This window comes from Pygocentrus nattereri, chromosome 19, assembly GCF_015220715.1.
Source record: "Pygocentrus nattereri isolate fPygNat1 chromosome 19, fPygNat1.pri, whole genome shotgun sequence".
Classification (NCBI taxonomy): domain Eukaryota; kingdom Metazoa; phylum Chordata; class Actinopteri; order Characiformes; family Serrasalmidae; genus Pygocentrus; species Pygocentrus nattereri.
The window spans coordinates 20,442,459-20,459,959 of record NC_051229.1 but is presented as its reverse complement, the minus strand read 5'-3'; the positions used below and the strand labels follow the sequence as shown (position 1 = coordinate 20,459,959).

Genomic DNA, 17,501 nt, shown 5'->3' with positions numbered 1-17,501 from the left:
ATCATCTGTACATAATATCATTAAAAGATTCAAAGAATCTGGAGAAATCTCTGTATGCAAGGGACAAGACTAAAAACCAATGTGTTGGCCGTGATCTTTGGGCCCTCAGGCAGCTCTGTATTAAAACAGATTTAATTCTATAGTGGAAATCACTGCATGGGCTAAGAAACAGTTGCTGCATCTTAAAGAGCAAAGAAGAAACCGTTTATAAACAGCAGACTGAGGGGAAAAGTGTCTTGTAGTCTGACAAATCAACATCATGGGAATCATGTCCTCTGGGCTAAAGCTTGTTATCAGTGCACAGTTCTAAAGCCAGTATTCATTAATGCTGAATGACATATACAGGTTTTGGCAATATATGCTGCCATCCAGACAACGTCTTTTTCAGGAAAGGCCTTGCAATACAATGTCAAACCACATTCTGCATGTATGACAACAGCATGGCTCCGTATTAAAATTTCCTGGGTGCTAAACTGGCCTGTCTGCAGTCCAAACCTGTCACCACTAAAACATTTGGTGCATTATAAAATGAAAAATATGACAAAGGAGACCCTGAACTGATGAGAAGCTGACATCCTAAATCAAGTAAGAATGGGAAAAATTTCACTTTGCGAACCACAGCAGCATCTTCTCAGTTCCCAAATGCTTACAGTGTGGTGTTAAATAAAGAGGTGATGTAGCACAGTGGTAAACATGACCCTGTCTCAACTTTTTCAAATTCAAAATGGGCATATATTTAAAAAAAACAATACAATTTCTCAGTTTCAACATTTGATATGTTGTTTTTGTAGTATTTATGGTTTACATGATTTGCATATCATTGCCCTCTAATTTTTATTTGACATTCTGCGCAGCTTTTTTGGAAATGGGGTTGTACATGTGATAGTGATGAGAGAGCATTATTACAGCAAAGCAGAAGTCCTCTGCGGGCTGACAGGAAGTACGGCGTGATGCTGACACCTCCCTGGACCAGAAAGGTGGATGTTTCTCACGCTGACACAAATTAGTTGACCAGAGTTGGTGGCCATGTTGGTTGCAGAATGTGGAGACTTGCTACTGTGATTAACTCATCCTGGCAGCTCCAGTTGAAGGTTCCACCTCATTAGGTCTACTGTGGCACATGCACCCCCACCAGATATGTCTTCTAAGAAAAGCAAGGAGCGTTTACAACTTAATAAAAACTTTATTTAATCCACTCTTTGGAATGTAGTAGTCATATTGAGAGTGCGTCAAAGGAGCCTGTCAAGACTGGACGTGTAGTTGGTGTTAGAGGGCCTTAAGATGCATACCCTCTCTGGCCTGGTCTGTTTCTATTGAACAACAACCTATTAAAAACAATTAAACACAACGTCTTCAAATGAACAGTGAGATGACGATTACATTTTGACTGTAAATGAACTGAAACTGAAATAACAGTATAGTGGGTCCATGAGAAAGGTACGATCAGTGAAGAAAGCTGCTCAGTGAAAACTCTGTAATAGTTTTAGACTAATATCTGAATGTTAAAATAACAGTCTGTGACACTTAATTTTTAGTCACAATTTAATGAAATAAAAAATTCTCATATAAATACATTTCTCAGTGCAACGATAGACTAGTCTTTTTCTCTCTGTAGCGGCTCTGTTTTCCTCTACAGACAGCAGTCCAAACCCTCACTTCTGAACTCTGTAATGACCACTTTCTGTAAAAAAAACAAACAAACAAACAAACAAAAAACAAAACAAAAACATGATTTTCTGATACTATCTGATTAGTATCTTGCTGCTGGAGCTCGGCCACAGGTTTTATGCAGCATGAAGAGCGACACATACTGGTTCCGGACTAAACCCTTTACTGAAGAGCGCTTTCTTCCCTGCTCAACAGAAACAAATAAAAACCTCTTCAGAACTCTGGAAAAACAAAAAGTATTATCCACGTCATCCGTATAAGGCAATGTGACGACAATCTAACCACAGTAGCTGCAGAGAGCCATTGCAGTATCCCTGTGGTCTTTGTATCACGGTGCTTTTTCCTCTCTGCTCGCTCCCTAAGACTCTGTGGAATGGATGATACTATCTGTACTACACTGGAATCAGTTCTGAAATCATAATATCCACTTCAGTTCCATATTAAAATCTGACCAATATTTAGTGACAATGTGATGATGCATTAATGGTATATGCATAGAAAAGTAAAAGTTACAAAGTAAGCCACATTTACAATGTAGTCAGTCCAAACTGTCGGAATCTGTATTGTCATTGGCAGATTTAGATGTACAGATTTGAGATGCACAAAGATTTTGGAATCATATCGGTATCTAAGTAACATTATTGGCATTAGACAAATGTTTATATTTTACTGATATTTTAAAGTGATATTTGATGACGTATCTTACTGTACTCTAGAAGAACAGAACATTTAGGTGATGCTGGGTTACTGGGCTAAAATCTCTTCATTTTATTCATTTTACTGCATTTGTAATCATCTACAAATAAATGTTATACTTCTCTATTTCTCTAAATCTCTCCAGGTAGTCACAATTTATATATCTCACTATAGGAACAAAACCTTATATCTTCATTTTTGACATATTTTATATTTTTCAGACATAATTTGATAACACCAGCTGCTCTTTACATTGGTTCAAAATTTCATGAATAGACCAATATTCCAAAACTAATTGGAATCAATAACTGTTGCATTAAAGAATATTTTTTTTCCTTATCCAGTAAAGACACCATTTTGGAGATACAGCATATCAGGTTTTGTTCTGACAGCCACAATATTTTATAAATATTTATGTATTGGCAGATATGTGCATAAATAATATCAGGCATCGGCCCATAATTCCCATATTAGTGCATCCCTAATAGAGAAACTGATTGCTGACATCAGGCAAGTATTTAATATGGGTAGATTGTTATTGTGGGAGCAGGCGCAGTATGTACTAAATTAAAGGAATGATTTGGTTAAAAATCTTATTTACACAGTTTCCTGTCTACCCCAGATGTAGTCGATCTGCCAAAATGTGGTGTCCAAATTTCGTGTCTTTGGTTTAGAGCTATAGCTACTAAGCTAATGCTGCTAACAAACCGTAGAAGTCAATAGTCTCCCAAATTAAACAGTTATTGATGTTTGTGAACTCGAAGGGGAGTCAGAATTCGTCACAGTACCTGCTGTCTAAAATGGCTGATGTAGCTTTTAGCTACAAAGTGAAGTTCTGTTCATTTTTATAGTTCACAGTGTGTCATGCTACGTCTTAAACCACATCGACAAATTTGCACAACCTTAATGAAGAGCTGGAAGTGGTTTGAGTGGGTTGAGAGAAATTTTGGGAATGTGTTCACTGAAAAGATTTTGGTGACTACTGGGGTTTTGAATTTGTTAGCACCAAGCTAAAGAAGCAAAATTTGGGCACGGAGCATGTCTTGGCTGGTCACTGACATCTGAGGTAAGGGGAACCATTCCTTTAATATATGCTAATGGTAATATGGGAGTGATTACGTATCTCCTGTTGTACATGTTTCACTGATACAGATCCTGTGGCCATACAGCATGTCCTTTAGGCAGTGTTCAAGAAGCACCGGTAGAATATATGAATAACTTTTCATTTTAACCTTTGACTCTTGGCCTGCCAGATGACATGCCGCTTGGAGGATGAGGACTGAGGTGTGACCAGGTGTGAAAAGGCAACAGAAATATGTAAAAAGGCACTATTGGGATGGAACACAAGCCTCAAGCCACACACACGTACATGTCTTTAAACTTCCTGAACTCTTTCTGTCTGTGTCCCTTTCTTACACCCACACCCACACCCACACACACACTCACACAACCAGCCACAAACCCTCAAACAACCAGGCACAAAGCACTAAAATAGTGAAAGCTCAGTTCTAGACTACAAATGTGTCAATGTCTCTCTCTCCACACGCTGTTTTCTTCTTCTTTGAGGAACAAAAAGGGCCCCCCGAACACATAAAGTCCCAACTTGTAGAGAAGATAAATACTTTCATCTTGATTGGTCGCATCACCAGCATCTTTGTAGAAAAGAAAAAAACAACAACAAACAAAACAGACAAACCAACAAAGTGACAATCACCACTGACTGTACATTTTTTTTCTTTACACACAGCGCCCTCTGGAGGTCTGTCCCTCTTACTGCAGATCCTGAGAAAAGCATGGCTCAGTCTCAAACTACCGAATCGCACTCGCAGCGTTACTGAAATGGTCCTCAGGCCTCCTGCGAGCCTTTCCTCAGTCTTCCCTCAATGTTAGCCCAGCGTCTGGCCGGCCAAGACTTCTGTACTTTTAACGCCGGCCGAAGCCAGGCCAGTCCTCACGCCTCGGTGTAAGACTTCTGTGCGCTCGCTTTCCCCTTCTTCAGCTTTAGGCCGTCGACAAGCTCAAAGTTGTAGTTCTCGAGGGCGGAAAGGTTTCGGTCGGGGTTTTGGGAGCAGGCGCAGTAGAGCACCACCCCACAGACGGCACCCAGTAGGACCCCCACGGCACTCATCACAATGATGGTGATCAGGATGGGGTCCAGCGTCTTCAACATGGAGCCCCCGTGCACACCGTACCTCCACCCTGGCTCCTCCTCATCACCACACTCTATTGCAGAGAGAGAGAGAGAGAGAGAGAGAGACAGAGAGAGAGAGAGAGAGAGAGAGAGAGAGAGAGAGAGAGAGAGTGAGACAGAGAGAGAGAGACAGAGAGAGAGAGACACACACAGAGAGAGAGAGAGAGAGAGACACAGAGAGAGAGAGAGAGAGACAGAGAGAGAGACAGAGAGAGAGAGAGACAGAGAGAGAGAGAGACAGAGAGTGAGACAGAGAGAGAGAGAGAGAGAGAGAGAGACAGAGAGAGAGAGAGAGACACAGAGAGAGAGAGAGAGAGACAGAGAGAGAGAGACAGAGAGTGAGAGAGAGAGAGAGAGACAGAGAGAGACAGAGAGAGAGAGAGAGAGAGAGAGAGAGAGACAGAGAGAGAGAGCGAGACAGAGAGACAGAGAGAGAGAGAGAGACAGAGAGAGAGAGAGAGAGAGAGAGAGAGACAGAGAGAGAGAGAGAGAGAGAGAGAGAGAGAGAGAGACAGACAGAGAGAGAGAGAGAGAGAGAGAGAGAGAGAGAGAGACAGAGAGAGAGAGAGAGAGAGAGAGAGAGACAGAGAGAGAGAGAGAGAGAGAGAGAGAGAGAGAGACAGAGAGAGAGAGAGCGAGACAGAGAGACAGAGAGAGAGAGAGAGAGAGACAGAGAGAGACAGAGAGAGAGAGAGAGAGAGACAGAGAGAGAGAGAGCGAGACAGAGAGACAGAGAGAGAGAGAGAGACAGAGAGAGAGAGAGAGAGACAGAGAGAGAGAGAGAGAGAGAGAGACAGACAGAGAGAGAGAGAGAGAGAGAGACAGAGAGAGAGAGAGAGAGAGAGAGAGAGAGAGAGAGAGAGAGAGAGAGAGAGAGAGAGAGACAGAGAGAGAGAGAGAGAGAGAGAGAGAGTGCAGTGGTTACAAGAAAACGTTTTCAGCCAAAATAAACAATCAAGAAACTCGTGAAATCCTATACTAACAAAATTATAGTACATGCCTACTAATTAGTAGCCATCTTGTATGTCACACAGCGTCAAAAACTACATATTGTTGTTATATAAAAAAGAAGTATCTCCAAAATGAGAACTTTAAAGGAGAAGGCAAAACAGCCTTTAGTTTTAATGTAAATGTAATGAAAATGAATGTCAAGACATTTTATTCCAAGCCATTTTTGCAGCACTTCTACTAGTCCATTCATTACGTTTTCCCACAGAGTGAAAGACTGCTGAGCTGAAATGCTGAAGAAAAATAAAGCGACAATATGAAGTATATTTGAGAATCTAACAGTTCAACATTGTTTGAGGCAAGTGTGATTTAGCCATGCAGTTGGCACAATGCTAAATAGCCGGACATAAACCATAATTTAGCTACATTAGCCGTGTAGCTCCAGCACAAAACTTAAGAAGTAAACTTAAGACCCTAAACCGTGTCTTAACTGATCTACTGCAATGTGCAAACGGGGAACAATGTGTGATGATTATAGTGAAATCATTTCAGCATTTACAGATGGGTTTAAAAATACTGGCATCAACCAGATGTTTATTTGTGACATATTTCAAACTGATACTTGATGATGAGAAGAGAAGAATGTTTAGGCTAATACCCTGCATTTTATTTATTTTCCAGTATTTGTAACCCTCTATGAATGTAACCCTCTATGAATCACCATAATGCTAATCGCGGTATATGTGTTCCCTAAATTTTACAAATGTATATGTATTGGCATCGGCAGATATGTACATGAAAATGATCTGCCAGCAATTCCATTACTGTCACGTACGATTTCTTACAGTATATTCCACTGAATGCTATGAGTTTACATTACATAAAAGAAAGAAGCCAAAAGGTGACATACCAATCTCAGGCTTATAGTCATCAACAGCCATTTCAACATCTGGATCTGAAACAAACCCAGAAAAAATGGATTTTAGTGCATTGCACAATGTGTAGTTTTTATTTGAGACTGTGAAAGGAAGGGGAGGAGTGTGCTGGTCGAAGAGTGGTCTGAGAAACAGCAAGGGAATGCCAGAACAGATGAATGAAACTAATCTGTTTTCCTTAAATTTGGCCTGATCTGTAACCCACAGCCGCGCTGACTAGCATGTGGATCAGGCATCATACCAAATCGAGCAAAATCAAGGAAAGCTGATATGAAAAGAAGTTTCTATTTGGAAGCACCCTGAGGGGTTTAAAGGAATAGTCTTGGCCTTTCTTGTAAAGATGGGGGATGCATACAAGATGGTATGGGAGATTAAAGCCCTTCTTACACAAGAATTCAACAGCAATTAATTGAGTTAAGTGTGAACACAAGCCGGCGTCGAAATCCTGGTCCAATTAACATGGCAAATGAAGGGCATGAGGCCGAGTACGTAATTCCTGGAAGCGTTCGTGTGTGAGCAGAACCCGATACTTTACTAGGAAAGTAGTAATGTATCTCCTTCTGTTGGTTTTAAATTCAAGCTTTCAGTTTTCATTAGTGGAAAATGTCACGAAGGTGCACTTTGTATGTTTCTGTTTGCATACCACTCAAACAGAAACACTGATCATTCATTTTCCAAGCCACTACAGCACAAAGGCGAAGCAGCATTGCAGCCGAAGGTGAAGATTTCTAATAAATCATGTTTTTACTGTTGTGTTTTCAGTTTTCATGGGAGAAAAATGTTGCGCGACTTTTGTACATAATTCAGAAATGAAAGAGCTACTGAGGATTACTGTGCTGAGGATTAGACCACAAATCTGTATCATGGTATAATTACAATTTCTACCCTTTTACTATACATCATGGTATACAAATAAAACCACTTTAGGTGCTTAAGTAATCCTTCTTTTACAGTGGCTTATTATTCTGGGATGTATCTCCACCTTTTAATAAGAATAATAAGAAACATTTTTAACTGAAATATTTAAGAAAAACTTAACATATAGATAAACCTGTGTCAATATTTATTTCTGAGGGGTTTAAAGGAACAGTCATGGCCTTTCTTGTAAAAAAATGGGAGATGCATACAAGATGGCAATATTTGCCTGACAGGCTCAGAATCCCATTGGAGTTTCTACAGAGCTGAATTTGGCTTCTTATTCAGCACCTTTTTGTTCAAATTTTCTGTTCCACCTTAAATGTAGCAGCAGTTATGTTGTGGCACATACACAGATGCCAGACTGTAACTGCTGCAGGTAGAAGAACAGCAAACATTTTAGTGTCCATGTCAGGCTAAGATTAAGGCAAAGGCTGAACATTCCTGTATGTCTGCTTTGAAAACAAAGTGGGCTTCTTCAGACTTGACAGCAGGAGGTGAGAGTCTGCGTTTCCATTTTCATTTCAAACGTGACTACAACACCCCTGACTCAGCCACTCAAGTAAACATATTAGGTTTAAACATGTTAGCATGGCTTGCACTTGTTATGCGTTGCTATCTTTGCTTTTTGTTTCATGTCGGTGAAGAATTTCAACCAGAATACCGAGGACATTACATCCTGTTTAATGTGTATCATAGTAAAACACCATTTAAGTGCTGCAATTGTTAATGAATCAAAGTTAGAACATTAACGGTAAAGCTATGGCAATAATGGAAGAGGGTCTGAGTGTAAAAAGGGCTCAAGAATTTGAGGAACAAAGAAGGGCTGGACTTACCCTGACACTCTTTGGGTCTCACATGAATAATTCTTATATTATCCATAGAAATATGACCGGACGATGCACCGTCAACCACACCCTCAATGATCACCTAATGCACACCCACACCCACACACCCACACACACACACACACACACACAAGGACATACAGGTGACATTAAGATAAATTGCGATGTCAACACTGTACATAAAATATATTCCCTTAGTACAAGTTTGTCTTCCAGTTTGCCAATAATTGTGTTTTAAATGTGGAAATGATGCATATTTGAATAGAGTACATTCAATACTGTGCTCAGGTGTGTTGTCATGGTTACCTGATACGGTGCGTCAGCACGGGGCATCAGGACTCTTCCTTCCTTCCAGCGGCCGGTCTCCTGCCTGTCCATTTTCCACAGGAGCACTTCCTCTTCTGTTGTTCTGTCATCCCTCTTTCCCTCAACTCTTTCTCCTTGATCTTCTCCTCCTTTCCCCTCCTCCTCCTCCTCTCCGCCTCCCTTTCTCCTCTGCCTGATATGTAGAGCTCCTGTGTGTTCTCCGGTAAACTGGTACCAGAATGACACACAAAGGTCTTCTTCCGGAGCTGTGACTGGCAGGCTGACCAACCGTGCCCACTTTCTTTCTCTCTCCACTATTTCTTCTTCTTCCTCCATCTCTCTCTCTTTTTCTGCCTCTGCTGTTATTTCTGTTTCCATCCCTCCCTCTCTCTCCGATGCAGTCTCTAACTCTTTTTCTCTCTCTGTGACTGGGTGCAGCGTGTCTGTGGACTGTGCAGTGTAAATGAAGTTTCCTGGTTCCCCTGATGATACACAAACATAATCAGTGATGAGTTCACATAATAAAACACATTTAGACATATTTTACAGTAAACTCTTAGACGCCTGTGATAAAAGCGTGGTATAATTCTATAATAATGAATACACTCTTAGGTCATTTATGGGCAGACTTAAATACATGAATATATATTTCATATAGAAAATCTATAAATATAGAAGATCTAATATTAATGTAATTTCTAGTGTAAGTAAGTGTTAACATAAGAGCTTCTACTAGCCGTTAAATAAAAGTGACTAATAAAATCTCCAAAAGTTCAGCAAGTTAAAATCCTCTCCCCTGGACTCTAGGCCTCCATTCCTGACCAGAGCACCAAGACATCATTGCAAATAAAGTTTATTTTATTTCAGGTTTATTTTAGTTTTGTCTCATCATAATTTTTCACCAATGCTACAGTTCCACACCTTGAAAAGGTCAAAATGCAATTTGCATTTTCTGTTTCAAACACTTAAAGGCTATGTTCACTTTTTTTTACATAAACATAATTAGATCATTTGCAATCAAAGGCATTTTCACTTTATCGACTGCGATAAACAAAAGTAGATAAATAAATGTTCTCAGGTTTGCTGTTCATGCCCTAACTTCTAAGTTAAAACTCGAATACATCTCAAGCAGCTGAGAAACTTCAGATACATATTTTTAAACAGCAATAAACCAACAGAATGCTGTCGTAAGAGGCTGTTGGAGAATAAGTGATAGGTAACATTTGGACTAGCCTTTCATGTCATTTGGAAACACAGTACAAGTTTTATGCAATGAATTTTTGGAAATTTTCTGGAATTTTACCCAGTTGTCAGGAAAATAATTTCCCAGACATCCTGTCCAGCACCGTAACTATGTAGCGGAAACTCTGCTTACTAATTTATCGAATATTTAATAAATAAGTAATTAAACTGAAACAGTACAGCAGCACTAAGGTAATATCTAAACCTCTAAGGGTTAAAGTCACACTGTGTGATTTAGTTCTGTGTAAATGATAAGTAAAATCTCACCTCTGTAATCCACTTTGGGCAGTTGGAGATCAGAGGGTTTGCCATTGCTTTGTATGAGCCAGTCAACTCCTCCTATGCTTTCTGGTAGCCACCCACAGTATGAGGGGTTATCAGCCCATCCAAAATCACAGTCAAACCAAATGAACTCTACACAAGATACACAAAAACAAAACTTTCAATTTTAACACTTTCTATAGTACCTTCAGCTAACTTTATTTCATAAAGGACAAATATTTTTAGGATTAAATAAACGTAAGGAGCAAAGGCAGACTCCATAAGAAACCTCAATAAGAACAGGAGGAAGGAAAACTGAGAGCAGCTCAACATCCTCTGGCCAATGCAGGATTGTGGAATTACAACAGAAAGAGCACTGCGGTCTGCTGTTTTCAATTTAATGCAGTGGCACACAGCAATAGCATCTTCCACCAACTCTGTTCTTGATTATTCACTTACAAAATGCTAAAATGATACTTTTCTCCTTTCTGCAATCAAAGGGAACTGGAAATGTTCTATGCTGATAATATTAGGGATCAATTGTGTAGTTCTTCAAATCACCTCACAGGGGCAGTAAAGAGCTTCAAGTGGTCATTGCACATGGAAAAAAAGTGAAGTCTGAAGCTGCAGGCAATTCCACACTGTCCCTAATCAAAACCCTTACATTCCCTACAAACTGAGCGCAGGATAATTCAGTGACAGAGAGGTAAACTAAGCCATTCTGAGTGTGTTGATGTGAAATGGTGCATTTTAGAGAATCACAGAGGGTCACGTCACAATGTTTACAACATAACTATAGCCATTTCATTTACTAAAACCCCCACGGAATCTACACATATCTTCTGAGTTGTTATATGCACTGTTAATAATGGTAAAATAGAAAATATACGATTTATTTGGAGACTATGTTGCCTTACGATGCCTTGCCTGTGTCTCTCTGCCATTAAAACGTTTAATGGATACATTTTAGGCCAAAACCTCATAATCCAAAACTAAATTTCAGAGAGAGAGAGAGAGAGAGAGAGAGAGAGAGAGAGAGAGAGAGAGAGAGAGAAGGAGAGCAATAGAAAAAGTGAGAGTATCTCAGACAGTGTGCCTCCAGAGATTTGGTCTAAAACACTAAGTATTTCCAGACTACACAGCAGACGGAAATAGAGACCGAAAGAACTCTATCTGGAACACCAAACATAATATGTTGGGTGTGTATGCGTGTGGCCTGATCCCACAACACAAAAACGAATCTGTCCCTCTCTTCCTGTCTCCTCCTCCACTTGGGAAAACCCATGCTGCAGTTGTAAACAACAAAGTTTTCAGCTGAATGCAACATTTTTCATGACCAGCCACTTTAAATTTAAACCACCTATTGCTGATACTGGACCACAATGACACAAATGTACACTAATGGATGTGTCAAGGGCTCAAAGGAAATGAGCAAAGTTTTCTATTTTCTGAAATGGGATTAAGCCGCTATATCTGGAAATGGGAATTCTCAGCATTTTAGCCTAAAGGGGACATAGGAACAGCAAACTCAGTGTCTAAATCTTCAATGTGTCTGCATGAGCTCTAGAATGCATTCCTGCTTAAATCCCTTTTGAATCTGAGATATGAACCATTCCTGAGTGACGAATGTCTTTATTGTATTTGCACTGTGAATGTGTCTTTAGATGCAAAGTATCTCATGGAACTGGCCTGTAACTAACTGACTGATTGACTGTGTTTAGCAGGCTGAAAATTCTCCACAAGGGGGTCAAAGCATGTGAGCGAGTGTGGATGTACATAATGTTCCTCACCTGGTACCATGTCAACATCCAGCATTGGCTCCTCTGCTGTGGTACTTGCTGTCAAAACACAAACAGGCACATAGCTTTAACCAGATAGAGAGAACACCGTCTGTTTGTGTGGGTGTTTGTGAGTACATTTATATTTATGCTTGTGTGTTTATGGGTTTCGCTTGGAGTGTATGTATTACCTGTTGGCTCATAATCTTCACTTGTACCTGTTCCACTGTGACAGTTTGCTGATTCGTCATCACAGTCTTCCGTCAGCGTGGGAACAGTCGTGGTGGCTGGGCTGATTACCGGAGCACTGGAGGTTACCACCACTGTTGTGGTAGGAGAAAGAGGAGTGATTGGGGGAAGAGGAGTGGTGGTCTCTGGAAGAGAAGGTACAGTGTTTAAGCAGGGGTGCAAGTAAAAATTGAGCATTTAGCAGTGAAGCCATAAAACTTGTAAAAACTAAAAGTGTTAAAACTACATATAATGCTTCTTAAAAAATAAGTCTAAAGGAACAAATGGTCATTTTAACTGTGAAAAAACAGAAGCATGTAAAATAATTTGTATTATAATTTTCATTTTCTGAAATGTACAGAGAACTTATTTTCTCATATACTCACAAGGGGGCACTATGAGTGCTCAAGTAATGCTTTTGTCTATATCTTTGAGTGAGAGGAAACCCACACCAGCAGTAATGTACATAAATTTCAAAATCGGAAGTGTAATAGTTTATTATCTACAGATAATGTTCAGTGTTATGTAATATGTAATTTTTCATTTAATTAACATATTATTATTATTAAAAACAGATTAAAGATAGCACAGAAGAGGGGTGCCTATTTTTTTTTCAGTAGGCAAAATGTAAAACTCAAAACACTGCCAGTTTTACATAAACAACTAAACAACTTTTGGCCTTTGGGATTATATTAGAACTTAACCATGCATAGCTTCCTGGAGCACTTAGACACATGCACAGGTAGGTCTATTACATGAATGCAACTGTGATTTTTTTTTGTATTTTCACAGGATTAATTTCTCCTATCACATGTAACAGTTTTAACACATTGTACAGCACTGGTTTAAGGGTATTTCATTTTCAGAGTTTCTGAAGTGCGGGATCTGCATGGACTCATTTCACAGACACAGTTTTGTTATTCAGTTTTGTATTTGAGCTCAGAAATGCTTGTACTATGGTGCTATGTGATGCTGGTTAAATATTGGCAACATTTGTAAATGCAATCATAGCAAATTTTGCTGCCATAGAAAATTTCAGTACTACAGTTTTTGGAAACAGATTCATCACTTGCACACAAGTTTTGTGGACTGCTTTGTCTGCCACCATAGGTGCTCAAATCTGTGCTAGTTTCTTTGATTGTGATTGGTTTTATAGTATGTATGCTTGGCTGTGTTGTTTGTTGAATGTTTTTAATCACTCACGTTCTAAGTCACAGCCCAACAGTTCCAGTCTGAGTCCCATGCCATCAGGTGCACCACGTTCGGGATACAACCGCACAAAACGCACCATCAGAGGATCAAAGGAACGTACCTCTGGGGTGTCGTGGTTCTGGTTTCCTGAGAACGTCTGCACAGAGAACAGAAGAGAGAAACTGAGAGGGATGAGAGAAAAAGAATGAATCTCTTCTTTATCTTTTCTCCCTTTACTCTATGTTTGTGCGCCAGCTGGACTGAAAGTAATCTGTATGTGTGGTAAAGTTTAATATTTATGATGGGTCGAGGGCCAAAAAACATGCAATTTTACATGGAAAACAATATATTTAATAAGACTTTAGTAATACATACATATGTATAAATATATGTATATAAGCTCACTCATCATCTAAGCTGGCTATCCTCTTGGGTTGCCTATCCCAGTACTCAGTGGACAGAAGGCTAGAAACACCATGAACTATATATATACATATATATACATACACACACACACACACACACACACACACATATATATATATATATATATATATATATATATATATATATATATATATATATATATATATATATATATATATTTATTAAAAGACTGGCGACCTGTCCATGGTGTTTCTAGCCTTCTGTCATGCGTTATATGTATGCAATTATCCTCTCATTGGATGTGGTGGTGGGGTTGTGTTTTTCTGGTGAACCAATTTAGACTTTCTTTAGCAAACTTTGGCCTGTAGGCCACATACTGGGCAGCTCTGTGTCCAAGTATCACTATCACAAACTACAAACTGAACTGTTTAACTGTAAATATAGAAGGCCTACAGTTTCTCACTTTCCCCTCCTCCCGAACCTTAGCTTTGCTGCTATTCTTTTCCAGTACGTAGCTCCAGTCAGATCCATTAGTGCTGTATCCCAGCTTGAAGCGTCGGACAAAAACAGTCTTGTCCCGGTGCTTCCCTCCCTGTACGATGACTCCGGTGACCCAGCGGGTGGCCCCCAGATCCAGCTCCAGCCATGGGGTGTGTGTGAGGCCTGGTGGGACGTGAGACACCCAGCCAGAACGGCCTGTCAGCAGCCTCGCCTGCTCCGGTAACCACCCTCTCTCCATCTCTGGCCAGACAGAGATCTGAGCATCTGAAATGTGACCAGAGACCATCCCTAACATACTGGAGCAGGGAAAGTCTAAGAGAGAGAGAGAGAGAGAGATTGAGAGAGAGAAAGAGAGAATATAATCTTACTTCAGTGAGTGTACCAAGTCACCCACATACACAGGCACACACACATACTGTAGTTGAAGAACTGAGAAGGTTATTGTTTCTCACTTTGCTGACTCGTGATTTCTCTCCCTAGTTACATCACTTTCAAAAGCCATTCTTTACACACACTGGAAGCTTACATTACTGCTGTGTGTGCATTTATGTATCTACAATTGCATGATAACTGTGTGTTTTTATGTGCTTCTGTCTTGGTACCTGATATTTTGCAGCCATACAATTCAAAGCGCATACAGATGCCTTGTTGCCAGGTCAGAGGACGTATCCGAATATAGCGTGTCAGGGCAGGTTTAGGGAGGTAGGAGCGCACCTCGTCAGTGGGGTTAGTATTACCCAAAAACACCTGAGATAAACACACACCCAAACATCATTCACAGACCACACACAAACTTATATATACAGGAAAACATCTGGTTTCTTTGTAACCAATTACATAACTGTGTTGACATACTATGATCGTTCATGTGAAAATGACATACATAGTTGAATCAGGTAAGTCAATGGATCATTTTTTCATCTTCAAATCCAACCCAAAACTAAACCAAATCAACCTCATCTGATACATCTTAGGTCCACCAAAGACATTAAACAAAAAGCCAAAGGTGCCACTGAAGAAGATTGCATTTCTCTAAGGCTGTCCCCTTTTACAGGATCCTTCAAATGCAGCTGAGAAATGCAGCCCACTTTTCTGAGAGCTGATGTGTCTTTTCAAACCTGCAATCACCCCAATTTTTTTCATGCGTAGTGCTGTGGCACCAGAGTTTCTAATGAAATGTGCATTTTAATGTAATGTTTTTAAATGTAGCATTTAACCCTCTAGTCTACAAATTCATTTTCCTCACTTTACAATAACGTTATATTTATATTTTAAGACAATGATAGGGTTCACAATAAATGGAGAGTCTGAGTAAGTCAGTAAAAAGCATGTAGTTGGTCATACTATCTCTTAGTGGGCACTTTTAAACATCTTTTTCAATGTTCATTATCAATTTTTTTGCTACATGAATTTGCAGAAATATGTTTGTTGTCTAAAAGCAACATTGTGTGACAGTGGAATGGATTTAGCCAGTCACAAGCCAGGTCCCACTACTTCAGGGAACATGGCTGCGTTATTTTTTCCCCATTGTCACACAATGTTGCCTGTAGGCAACATACTCCAAAGGACGCCAGCACACATTTTATTTTATGTTTTTGAATTTAATAATTGGCTCAGAAAATATAAATCAAGGATCATTGTATGCAAGAAAAGTGAGCTGAAAATAATTTTTATTGCTCTAATAATGTGCGCAGTAGAGTTATATGTGTGTCTATGACTTGTTATTACTAAGGCTGTCCTGACTGCATGTGAACAAGCACTCTAGAGGAACTTTCATACCAACACTACACTGAAGAAATATATTGCTTTAAATTTATTTGGTTTGAACATGTACATCGGTTCCACATGAGATTTCCAGCAAGAGGATGAGGGACCCCTGCCCTACATTCTTTATAGTTTTCACCACAAGAGGATCTTCTTTAGACTCATACCTTGTGCTTGTTTCCATCCTTCACTATGATCCAATCTTCTCCATTGCTGCTGATGCTGACTTTATAGGTCTTCACATAATAGGCTTTCTTTGTCTCCTTGGAGATGGCTCCTTGGGTTCCTACAGCCGAGACATATCGGAGGAAACCCAGATCCACCTGAGGGAGAGGGAAAGACAGAGGGTCCTTGAGTCAATTTAAATAAAATTATATTTAATAACTGAAAAACGCACATGAGGTTCTGTACGCTGGTAGGTGTACTTTGTATAAATATATTAGCTAAGAAGTTAATTAAATGTCAACTACACAATAACCCCATGGCATTAACGAACAGTTACATTATCCCTGGCGAAAGCAAGTGTGATCTAGAAATCTTCATGTACATACACCCACTTTGTTGGGTACATCTCCTTGTATCTACACTCATTGTCCATTTAATCAGATCGGGGTGGGGGGTGGGGGTTGGGGGTAAACATAAGATGCAGAAAAAAAGATGGACTACTATCTGTTATTATAAAACTACAAAGTGCACCTACATGATAATGCCTAGCAGACCCTACAAGATTTAAAACATTTTAAGACTCGGTATACTGATGCGCCTGTCTAAAGTGTATCCTGCCTTTCGCCTAATGACAACTAGGATAGACTCCAACACCCCCTGCGACCCAGAAGGAGAAGCGGCTTAGAAGATGTGTGTGTGTGTGTGTATACTGATGCCTGTGATCTGCTGTTACGTAGACATATGGATGTGTACACTATGCAAGCGATTGCAGCCAAGGCTCATACACTCCGCAGTCTTTCACTTGAAAATATCTGTGAGAAAATCTGCTGACAAAACCCCACTGTGTCACAGGAATAAATGTGTTTAAAAGTGTTTATCATGAGTGAAACTGGAGCATGAGAAACCTAAATGTTGTTTCTACAATAATTTGTGCAGAAAAGGAGAAAAAAGGAGGAAAAGTGTTTTTTAATCATTTTTAAACAATGAATCATGCTCTTTCCATAGCCCCCCTTCGTTTCTTGGGTCCACACAGAATATGAGTGGCCGTCGCCAGGACAGAGGAGAAAGCTGCTGGGAATGTACACTTAGAGGCTTTAATGAGATTGTTTCTCCAATAACCTCTTTACCATGATTTGCCATGGCTGTTTCTGTTTTGGTTGCCTGTGCCTCACAAATTTTCTCACGCTCTGATTAGCTGCTGCTCATTACTGCTCCCACTACTTGTATAGAGATGCCAACATTACAAGATTCACTGCATATAGTTTTCAATATGCTTGAAAATATCTGGGCGTCTACGAAAGCAGACTAAGAAAATCAGCTGAAACGTTACATGAGTGATTGTCATGGGTGCATGGGAGCAATTTGTCAGAGCAGGGAGGAAGGTTTTTGTTGTGTCTGCAACTGGAACATCAAAGCTTAAATTGCATAGTGTGCACTGGACCTGATGAACTAAGCAATGAGTGTAGATTAGGGATGT

General features: G+C 39.9%; 1 protein-coding gene across 2 annotated transcripts in view; it reads right to left on the bottom strand.

Annotated features, from left to right (window-relative positions):
- Window positions 1-1,163: 1,163 nt before the first annotated feature.
- nrp1b (neuropilin 1b) overlaps window positions 1,164-17,501 on the bottom strand; it is a 46,037-nt gene continuing 29,699 nt past the window's right edge. Inside the window, exons 7-17 of one of the 2 annotated variants that reach the window (XM_037530988.1) lie at window positions 16,027-16,182; window positions 14,698-14,842; window positions 14,058-14,407; window positions 13,220-13,364; window positions 11,980-12,162; window positions 11,801-11,848; window positions 10,017-10,163; window positions 8,508-8,989; window positions 8,190-8,283; window positions 6,414-6,458; window positions 1,164-4,587 (exon numbers count right to left, since the gene is read on the bottom strand). In XM_037530988.1, the coding sequence (XP_037386885.1) occupies window positions 4,316-4,587; window positions 6,414-6,458; window positions 8,190-8,283; window positions 8,508-8,989; window positions 10,017-10,163; window positions 11,801-11,848; window positions 11,980-12,162; window positions 13,220-13,364; window positions 14,058-14,407; window positions 14,698-14,842; window positions 16,027-16,182 (2,067 nt within the window). In that variant the 3' untranslated portion in view covers window positions 1,164-4,315. The remainder of the gene's footprint in view (window positions 4,588-6,413; window positions 6,459-8,189; window positions 8,284-8,507; window positions 8,990-10,016; window positions 10,164-11,800; window positions 11,849-11,979; window positions 12,163-13,219; window positions 13,365-14,057; window positions 14,408-14,697; window positions 14,843-16,026; window positions 16,183-17,501) is intronic. The other variant, XM_017685459.2, reaches the window with a different exon arrangement.